The 10,459-nt window shown below is 42.9% G+C and overlaps 2 protein-coding genes across 2 annotated transcripts; both read left to right on the plus strand.

Moving 5' to 3' along the window:
* The first annotated feature begins 664 nt into the window (after nt 1–664).
* tmem127 (transmembrane protein 127) lies at nt 665–3,271 on the plus strand. Its single transcript, XM_070834529.1, has 3 exons — nt 665–1,425; nt 1,517–1,681; nt 1,781–3,271. Exons 1-3 carry the CDS (start codon nt 1,182–1,184, stop codon nt 2,089–2,091), a joined length of 720 nt encoding a protein of 239 aa, XP_070690630.1. The 5' UTR covers nt 665–1,181; the 3' UTR covers nt 2,092–3,271.
* A 760-nt stretch (nt 3,272–4,031) lies between these two features.
* Nucleotides 4,032–8,310, plus strand: gatd3l (glutamine amidotransferase class 1 domain containing 3, like). The gene is made up of 7 exons (XM_070834406.1): nt 4,032–4,148; nt 4,230–4,282; nt 4,378–4,491; nt 4,648–4,779; nt 4,898–4,990; nt 7,876–8,041; nt 8,176–8,310. The coding sequence occupies exons 1-7, from the start codon at nt 4,032–4,034 to the stop codon at nt 8,308–8,310; spliced, it is 810 nt and encodes a 269-aa protein (XP_070690507.1).
* The last annotated feature ends 2,149 nt before the right edge of the window (nt 8,311–10,459 follow it).

Genomic DNA, 10,459 nt, shown 5'->3' on the forward strand with positions numbered 1-10,459 from the left:
GTCAAATATTTCTTTGTTTTTATTAATTCTTTAAATCATCACCTGTTGGACGGGCTTAATTGTTTGAGTCTATAATGTGTAACTTCCTATCTTCCTAAATTAAGTTTATTGTCATGGTTTATAGTTTTAATACACGTACATGTCAGCACTGACACATATAAACCTGAGTGAGCTGTACACATGTAGGACAACCTCTCACATGGATCATTCCACATTTCTACACTCTGCACCATTTATTCTTATTTACAATTTACAGAAACAAGCGGACTTGTGTAGATATTGTATGCTCCTTGTACATTGTTGTATTGTCTATCTGTATACATTTATCCTGCGAGCATGGAGACATGGTTTTATTCATTATTAGATTAGGTTATTTGACAGCTTGTCCTGCCACCTGCAACATGCAATCTTAATCTCTGATAAATATTTTAAGAAATAAGAGAAAACGACCTCTTGTTTTCTCCTGTTTACGGGTTGATTGTCCCGAAATAACAAAGCTCGTTTTCCTGAGATTAAAAAACTGAAACCACAAAAGAACCTGGCGTCAATAACATGATGTAGGGGAACTTCTTCTGCTGTTGGCCAGCTGTCTGTGAAGGAGTCACCGGTAGGAGGCGGCACTGACCAGTAGAGTTCAGACTGCAGCCTTTTAAACCCACGAAGAAGAATGGTGTGAACGAGGAAGTCAATATTTTACAGGAAACCAGCGTAAGCTGCCTTTTGTTTTGTTTTGTCTTTGTTTTCTGTACCAGGCTGATGGACATTTTTCGCTAGGGTGGGTTGTTAGATTAGTTAATAGGGTTTACCTCATCTAATTTGTTTCTATTTTGTTTATTTCTACTTACAGTTGGCGACATTTGGCGTTAGCTGCGAGCTACCAGCTTCATACGCTAACAACAGAGCTAACAGGCCTGAAGGCCGTCTGTCCATTGTCTGCTCGTCTGTCAGATACTTCTGTCGTTTATACCAATCTGGTAGTTTAAAGGTTAGACTTAGTCTGGAAACATTAGTTACCATCGTGAACTAAGCGCCGGGGCCGCTGTCATCCGCTGACCGCCCGGATCTCTGAGCTGTACCGGCTAACGGTTCGTGTGTTGGTCAGCCTGACCTTACTGACTGGTCGTCTACTGCAGTCACACACACACGGTGACAATAAAGGGAAACCAGCACTGTAGCTTTGGATGACCATGTATGCCCCGCCGGGTTCTACTGTCCCTGGAGGCCGGAGGAGGAGAGGGGGCACCTCCCTGCCCAAGCAGCCGGAGCGGAGCCTGGTGTCGGCTCTGCCCGGAGCTCTGTCCATCACCGCGCTGTGCACGGCTCTGGCGGAACCGGCCTGGCTCCGGGTTCATGGAGGCACCTGTCCCAGACAAGAGCTGGGGGTGGCAGATGTCCTGGGGTACATTGACCCCAAGCTTCTAGACGGTGAGAACCAGCACAAGCCCATTAACCCCCGCAGCTTCGATCGATGTGGTTGCTCACTTGTGATGCTCTGCCATGTCTCTGTGTCCTCCAGATTACTGTGTGAACCCGCAGACCATCTTGCTGCTGAGGGTGATCGCTGCCTTCTGTTTCCTGGGCATCCTGTGCAGTCTGACTGCGTTCCTCTTGGATGTGTTTGGACCCAAGCACCCTGCACTAAAGATCACACGCAGATATGCATTTGCACATATTCTCACAGGTATTGATCTGCTGTGCTGGAGGTCTTTTCAGGTCCTTTAATTTAAAACAAATAAAAGAAAAACTGGGTACTTATTTGTTTTGCCTTTTCTCTTATCAGTGTTGCAGTGTGCCACCGTCATAGGCTTCTGCTACTGGGCCTCGGAGCTCATCCTGTCTCTACAGCAGCAACACAAGAAGTACCACGGCTCCCTCATATACGTCACTTTTGCCATCAGCTTCTACCTGGTGGCGGGGGCCGGCGGGGCCTCCATCCTCGCCACAGCTGCGAACCTCCTGCGCCACTACCCCACCGAGGAGGAGGAGCAGGCTTTAGAGCTGCTCTCGGAAATGGAGGACAGCAGCGAAACGTTCCCTGCAGATTATGACATTGCCAATCAGTTTCAGCCACCTCCTGCCTACACGCCCTAATGCCGCCAGACTGGCCTTGTTAACACACGCTTCTCTCTCAGCACGGCTATTGGCTTGATGAGCAAACCCCACTCCTTATCAAATGGATATCTTCGCAAATTACTCTCCATAATGAACACAGTGTGCACAGTTAGTGCACACACTCCTTTACTGACAGAGCTTGGGTGCATGAAAGCTTTTCTTTAGTGGTGGCAGAAATTTAGGAGCTGAATCTTACTTTCACCACTGAAGTTGTTAGTGATTTGCATGTAAATGGCTTTTTAGGATTTGGTTCTCACATGTGAAGCAAACTAAACTGCAAGGAGCGCTCAACACGGCTCATCACGAGTAATTGATGGAACAGCCACAGCCTGATCGGTGCCAAGTATTGAAGCTGGGCTGTTGGCAGATTGTCAGCAGATGGATCGCTCTCGGTCGGATGTAGATGGAGCTTTGTTAAGCATCATTTTGATGTAATTTTTGATAAGCTTGACGTGTATGATTTAATTTTACCAATCCATCAGAAATGCAAACATGCGTTGAGAAGTTTGTTTTAGACATTTCTTTTATATAAAATATAAAATTGACCTTTTATTATTTATTGCTTAGCTGTCTGTGCCGTGTCTTACTTTCTTTCTTTTGCTTTGTAGACATCTTTCACTGGTTTAGTCTTATTTAATCGCATCTGTACTTGAAATAACACAAGATTGTGAGACCGGTCCGTGGTGTTTTTTGAAAAGGATCACGGCGTGTGTTGTGTGTCGAGAGCTTGCAGCTACGGAGAAACTGAGAAACATGTTTGCGTGTTTCACAATAAGTGAAATCCAGTGAAAAGAACCTCGCTGCGTAAGTTCGGTCGTGTCATGTTTCTTGTATTTGAGTTAAAAAAGAAACCTTATTTGTACCTTGTGATTACCATACGTGACAGTTTGAGTATGTGCTTTCGTTGCATGAGTTCTTTCTTGTGCAAATTTTAAACCTTAAAGGCAGAATCTTAGGAGAACATCTCACCCAAGGTTGCAGCCGAGGCTTAAAGTTGTGATTGATGTGGTGACTCTAGCTGTGTATTCTGTGTGTTGTGTATTATTGTGTTCTCTCCATTTTTGCTTTTTGTTCCTCAAATCGACTCTATGCTTTCATCACCAGTATGTAAATATTGATAGTTTATACATAAAAAGTGGTCATAATAAAATAAATGCCATATTTGGCCTCACGTTTGTCATCTGTAACTTGACACTTGGGTTCCGTCCTCCACGTCATGGAGCTCATAGATGGGAGCTGCAGTTTTGATTTAACAGTATATTGACTTTGACATTTCTGTCTTACCAGGGTATTTCTGGGTTTACTGTCTAGACGTAGACGCAACCTGGCATTACAGTGAGTAAGAGCCTTACAACCTAATAGACTTTAAAGGGCATACAGTATGCCTTGTGTTGTATAAAGGCATCGCATCCACTGCTCTCTTCCAGGGATACAGTACGAAGCGTTTTCAGACACTCCACCCGGATGCAAAGTGTCATGTAAAAGCTATCAGTCAACTATAATATATAAAAAAAACCATAATTAAAAGACATTTTGTGTGATTTCTGCAGTTTTCTCCATCTAGATGCCACGCTGCAGAGATCAGTCCTAAATGGGTCAAGATATTTCATGGGTTAAAGCACTACATGTTTAGATTGCTCTCCAAAGCTGCAGTGTCACTCGGCCAAATGACTTAAGTTAATCAGATGAATAAACAAGGTATTAATAGGGAAGGGTGTTCAGGAGTGGAATAGGCCATTCAAGGCAAACAAGTGATGGCTCTTCTCAGAAAATCGAGCTTACGAGGCAACGTCACTTGGCCAGACTCTATATAAGACAGTCAGGGCAAGATCGATACTACGACCAAAAGTCTTTACAGGCTCGTTTGCAAACTGTTAAGTCCGATTTTCCTCCTAACACAGTGAGATTGAAGCTAAATCATGCTGGCAACCAGGACTCTGCTGTCAAAGCAAACACTGGCTGTTCTCTCTCGGCAGCCTGCCTGCTTTGTTCACCACGGTGACTATGGCAACTGGGGGAACACTAACATTGCAGTGGTAAGTGACACATATCGATATGGGACCGGTGAAATGATGGTGTGGGCTTTGTTGTGACTTGTGAATCGCAACGTATTCCAGGTTTTCTCAGGATGCGGCTGGTGGGATGGGACTGATGTCCACGAGGGAGTCTAGTGAGTATCAGTCCTGTTTCACTGTCTCAACTGTTTCACACCATTGCATAAACGTGGCACCGTGCAAAGGTAGTAATTCACTACTCTGTCTGAAGCACCATGTACCACCTGAGCCGCAACGGCGCTCGCTTCCAGATGTTCGCTCCAAACCAACAGCAGATGCATGTGATGGACCACATGAGGAAGCAGCCTACCTCTAGCGAGAACCGGTAGGCGTGTGTGGAAGCACTGATGCAGGATCAGAGACCAGTCAGGGATGGGTTCACATCAGACAGTTCACATCACAACAGTTTAACATTGTGCGTTTGTGCACCTGACTTGACTAATTCCATAAGGTTTTCTGATTATTTCTGGCCATCACATAGGAACATGATGATGGAGGCGGCGCGCTTCAGTCACGGTCAAGGAATGATGCAAATGCAAGACCTGTCCAAGCTGGATGTCAACAGCTTTGATGGTATCATCTTTCCTGGAGGCCACGGCATCACCAAGAATCTGTGAGGGATAATGAGAAATGAAGTGTCACTCTGAGACTGTGTGCAAAATGTGATGCAATACGAGCTGGCATGATGAAGATGGAGCGCTAAAGTTATTGTACAACTCTCAACTCTTTAGATCCTCCTTTGTGAAGGATGGCAAAGACTGCAAGCTGCATCAAGATGTGGAAAGGGTGATTAAAGATTTCCACCGCTCACGCAAGCCTATTGGGTATGTATCATTTGGTCACTATTCAATGTGTCAGTGCTGAAGGAGCCATGCTGCAGAACTCTGATAACTCTACTAACGTACAAGCATTAAGTTAAAGCATGAGGGAGTGTGTGGCATTGTGGCTTTGTGTTTTTTTGGCTGTGCAATCGCTTCAATTTGACATTTTAAATCCAAACATGAGGCAAAATTACAGTCGGTCACCTCTTTTTAAATCAAATAGCATTAGGCCAGATGAACACGTGAGATTTAAACTGTCCTTGTAATGGATTTGGGACACTGGAGCAGCCACAGAAAGGAAAAAAGTCAGACAAATGAGTACTGAGTTATTTATATATGTAGATTGCTCATTAGAAATGAAGTAGAACAACTTAATGAATGAATTTTGAGTGAAAATGTTACAGACCATGTTATGAAGTTCAGATAAAATATGTCCCATTACTGGCAGAAGTTATTAGTATATTTATTATATGAAATCTGCGAATGCAATAAGAATCTGTATAGCAGTAAATAACTGAAGTAAAGGAAGGAAAGTAATACAAAAAAAACACTTCTCCAGAAAGCTTGTAAAAATGGTGCAACATCTAGGTTTCCACTTTGGCTGTTTTTTCCCTGAGCACAGCAGGAAGAGCAGGTGGGGTAAAAACAGTGTTTACTTTCTAAAGAGGAGATCTCACAGTCAGAGAGGAGGACCTGAAGGGTCAAAGCAGGACAGAGGGATGGCTCAGGCAACATGAAGTGTGTGGGTGACCTGGCCAGGTGCAGAATGACAGGGGAAAGGAGATGCAGGATTACAGGAATTAAAGTGGAGTTGGAGACAGAGGAGGAGGAGGAAGAAGAGGATGAAGCAGCTGTCACCCTGACAACAAGGTTTTAAAAGGTATGCTGGGTTTTGACCGTGAGCCAGTCTTCATTTAAAGGATAACACCAGTGTAATCCATTTCCTGTTGCCATTAGAGAGTTTGAAACATTAAGATAATTTATCAAAGATGAACAAATGCATGTTTTTACTCCACTGCAAGTGACAACAGCAGCCAGACAAAGATGGTCAAAGTGAGTGTTGGACTGAACGTGGCTGTGATTCACACATGCTGCTGCAGACAGGAGCCTCACTGCTGATGTTGCTGATGCAACAGATACACCCCCCCCCACCCCTCCATTGTTCTGTCAGAGCTCGTGTTGTTGGCAAACAAAAGAAGCGGTTTATAAATTTAGAATATTTTAGCCCTGGTGGGAAACTTAAACACTCCTCTGCAGCTCCTCCACAGTTCAAACCCTCCAGCTGCTGCTCCTCACCTCCTGTGTGTGTCATCAGATTTCATCAGTCCTGGTTGATTTAGGCGTGGAAAAGACAAAAATGTAAATCAACTGGGGCTGCAGATTTTGTGTGATAGCTTCACATAACCTGCTTTTTCTGATATTCACGTGGGTCAAATAGGTCAAATTTGGTTTCGATGAGCTGTATTTGACACTGAGGCTGATGTTGGCGTACGGGGTTAGAGGCAGACGTCACTGCACCTGAGAGTGGTGATGGAAAGGTGCATCATGTTGATAGATGATGGACTCCAGTGGGGGGAGATGTTCTGTGCCTGGGAAGAGCTTCAGGCAGACACTTAAAACTGCTCCTCATTATCACAGATTGGACTGAATTTAAACCTCAGCAGACATTTGCATATTCTCATTAGTGTTTTTAAAATTTCCATTTCTTAAATAAGCTCGGTTTATAAAAAGCAGGATGCATTTCTCAGGAGAAATAGGTGAACTTGACTTAGTGGGAAATGTTACTGGAATAGAGACCATAAAGTGGACAGTTAAAGAGTACAGTGTCTTTCAATTAGCAGCCTTTACTACTTTAATCTGTCCAATTGTTATTTGCTTAGAATATGTGAAACACGGAGATGATTATTAGATTATTTTCAGACATTTTGACATGTGACAGTGGGACAAGCACATGTAAATAATCACATTAATGATGGCTGAATTCCATTTAGCTGCTGGCTCATGGCTCACTGAGAACACGAGCAGAGCAGAGCCACCGTGAATGTTACTGGTAACACTTTTCCCACAATGACGAGTCAAAATGTGTGTAGTGAGAAAGGAGGATTGTTCTCATACAAACACACAGGTGTTTCTGCTGAAACCACACAATTACCTTGTGTGGACGGAACGAACTGTTGTAAGAGTGAAATCTTCAATAAACACCAAGTACCACGTTCTCCCACATCCCCCCCCCCATGTTTTCTGTCTGTTTCTTCCATCAGCTATGAAATAAAAAGAACAGGAGAATGACAGCTATCAGTGGAGTGTGGTCTGTGCAGGCACATTAAGTGATACCACCTGTGGGGGGGCTTTGACTAACACGTCACTACATCAGACGTAGTCTAAGATTGATGGTTAATATTTAGCAAAGTATGTGATGGAGTGGAAAAGGGATTAAAGTCCATGAGTGTCCTGCTGTGATCAGCTCTAGCTCCAAGTTGTCCGCTTTGTCGGTGAAACAGTAGTTGTGTGAAGTATCAGGTATAATTAGTGGGACTTGAACTGCTCTGAAAATCAGGTTGAAGTCAGTAGGATCCCTCTGAAACTTCACAACACGCCCTGCACAGATGTTTGTGCTCTTATCTGTCCATAATAGTTTCTCTCCATATTCCTCCATGGGTTAAATTATTGGTATAAAGTGATAACGAGCAGCTGACTGAATCTCTAATTCTGCCTCTGGGTTCACACTGAGCTTCACACTACTGTCGCAGTGCTTCATGCTGGGAGAGTCTTTCCTTTTCAGGCCTTGAGTCCCTTCTGTCTGATAGTTATTCTCACACCCCGATCAGACCCGTCTCTTAATGTTGACTCGATCACAACCGTTAACCGACTGTCTGCTCCTGTTTCAGACTGGCCAGCATGGCCCCCGTGTTGGCCTGCCGCGTGCTGCCCAACATCGAGGTGACCATGGGCTACGAGAGGGACGAAAGCACCCGCTGGGGGAACTGGCCTAACACAAACCTGGTGCAGGCTGTGAAGAGCATGGGCGCTCGCCACAACGGCCGTGAGCCATACATATCCTTTCAGAGGTCTCTTTTTGTTGTCACTGTTAGTTAAACTGTTAGTTACTAAATCTACACAGATTTCTGCTCATTGTGCCTTTTGTTGCTCTGAAATAACTCCTGCTTTGACTTTAACCTTTTTTTCACGAAGCCTATGTGGATGAGAAGAACAAAGTGGTCAGCACCCCTTCCTTCATGTGGGAAACTGATTATCACTATCACTATATTTTTGATGGAATTGGAAATATGGTCAAGCATGTCATGCGTATGTCAACCAAGTGATGTGGCATCTCAAGCCTGGAAGAGAAATAGAGGAAGCTGGTGTTGACGTACATACACCTCTGTACTGTGATGAATTCTTAACCTGAAACAATATAAATGCTTTAGTGGAAGAGCAAATGGCTTGTCGTGTGTAATTAAAGGCTTTGGTTAATGTAGGCAAACCCATATAGTAGGTGAGCCAAATTATCTGTGCGGTTCCAGGAAACATGGGAGGGGCTTATGGGCCACGATCTATTCACCCTGACCTGCATGTTCAACTGGAGACATGATTTCTTAAGGAGGACAGGCAATTCATGGCTGTCACAGTGACGCATCTATGCAACAGTCGACCAAGTCACAGCTGAAAGCCCACACTGATGTAACACTGCTGTAAAGGATGCACTTCAGTGCTTCTGATCTTTTGTCACAGCCATGATGCAGCTTTGGGATCATGAAAAACACCAAAAACAGATCATCTGCGAGCATAAGAAAACAATAAATATTCCTTTGGTCTAATTTAGGTTTAGCCATTGAGGGTCGACACCATGTGCTGTAGACATGCTGTTCTGTAATATCACGCATTAAAACTCCATGAAAAAGATATTACATCTCTTCCCCAAATCCTTGAAATAAACAGGAGCTGTATGGACAATTATTAGCAATGTTGTACAATGTTTGTCACATCTACTGCGTGCAGGTAAGACACCTGTGAATCAGCTTCTCCAGAGGGATGACTCAGCACCTACAGCGTGTTGAAATGCAGGAAGAGATGAAGTAGAGCGAGGCTAGAGCACAAAAAATATAAAATAAAAATATTTCACACACTCCATCAGTAGGGTACATTCGGAATAAAACCATTTATTCATTACAAACATATAAAAATGACAAAAACAACCAAGATATAAAAATTTCCAGTTTGTACAAAACCATCATCAGAAATGCAGACTCACTCCATATCAAGATTTTTATTTGGGTTATCTAAGTAAATATAGTACAAATCTTAAATCTTCCCACGGTACAGCTACGAAGATACTTTAAATCTGTTTGTCAGGTGATGTAAAAAAAAAAAAAAACACATACACAAACAGCTTTTGCCACTTTTCAGTAAAAATCCAGAAATGAAAAAATGTAGGCCAACGGGCACAAAATTCATAAGACTTGCAATTCAAACACAGAACCAGAAGTCGATGAAATATTCACAGTGCTGCCTTCACACCAGTGAAGTGAATTGTAAACATTGTTGCATATCAGAACTCACCTTAATAAATATACAGAAACACTCTCCACGTGAGCAAAACGTGCGTAAAAACAACTTTTCGATTATTTTTATTCCTCTGATCGGTTTTGTTTGATTACAGCTCATCAGCTCAAACCGCCCTCGGTCAATCAGCTGGCGTGCGTCTGACAAAAATAAGGCAAAAATAATTTTCCCTGTGTTTCTTATCAAGTTTTACTGGATCTGTCATTTAATCACAGAAGCAGTTTGAGCGATTCAGGAGGAGTAAAGTAGCATTGATTCATCTGATGAAGTGATGAAGTGGAACATACAATACAACAGCAGGGTTCATTCACATTAAGGTACATATAAACATTTGTACATTTTGAACAAATACTGGGAGGTGATTTCATTTACAAAGTCTCAACAGGGGAACGTTAACGTATGCATATATGTTGAAATGTATAAAACAGGAAATGAATTCAGGGAACCAGCAGGTAAATCACAGTGGCAAATGACAAATTCTTTAAAAACAGTAAATTACTGATATCATGAAATGCTCCAAGATTTTGTACCAACGTACAAAAGCCAGAGTTGCCTAATCATGTGATCTTTGAATACTATAATTTAAGTACTTTACTCATACTCGGAGGGAGATGGTAGTGAAAACATGACAGATATTTCCACAAACAGATGGCATCTTGGACACAGACCTACAGAATTGTCATTAGCATCCCTTTATCATTAAAAAGGGAAGTCTGTAATGTGATGGACTTTATGATGTTGCACGATGCTGCTTTTACAAAGCAGGTCTTTCACATCTCCCAACTGTAAACCTGTCTTAGCTAATGAGCATTTCATTTCTCAAAGCAGCCGTGTGCCTGATTGTCAAGGCTGAAAAATACATCCTAAAATGCAGCTGCACGAGCTTCTTAAAAACATAAATAATCCCTT

The sequence above is a fragment of the Pempheris klunzingeri genome, chromosome 7 (genome assembly GCF_042242105.1).
Source record: "Pempheris klunzingeri isolate RE-2024b chromosome 7, fPemKlu1.hap1, whole genome shotgun sequence".
NCBI classification, from domain to species: Eukaryota; Metazoa; Chordata; class Actinopteri; order Acropomatiformes; family Pempheridae; genus Pempheris; species Pempheris klunzingeri.

Excerpts from the sequence above, each read along its gene's own strand:
- gatd3l (XM_070834406.1), top strand. The coding sequence starts at position 4,032 with ATGCTGGCAACCAGGACTCTGCTGTCAAAGCAAACACTGGCTGTTCTC. Across the intron at positions 4,283-4,377 it reads GATGTCCACGAGGGAGTCTA|CACCATGTACCACCTGAGCC; the intron begins GTGAGTATCAGT and ends CTCTGTCTGAAG. Across the intron at positions 4,780-4,897 it reads CACGGCATCACCAAGAATCT|ATCCTCCTTTGTGAAGGATG; the intron begins GTGAGGGATAAT and ends TCAACTCTTTAG.
- tmem127 (XM_070834529.1), top strand. The coding sequence starts at position 1,182 with ATGACCATGTATGCCCCGCCGGGTTCTACTGTCCCTGGAGGCCGGAGG. Across the intron at positions 1,426-1,516 it reads TGACCCCAAGCTTCTAGACG|ATTACTGTGTGAACCCGCAG; the intron begins GTGAGAACCAGC and ends TGTGTCCTCCAG. Across the intron at positions 1,682-1,780 it reads ATTTGCACATATTCTCACAG|TGTTGCAGTGTGCCACCGTC; the intron begins GTATTGATCTGC and ends TTCTCTTATCAG.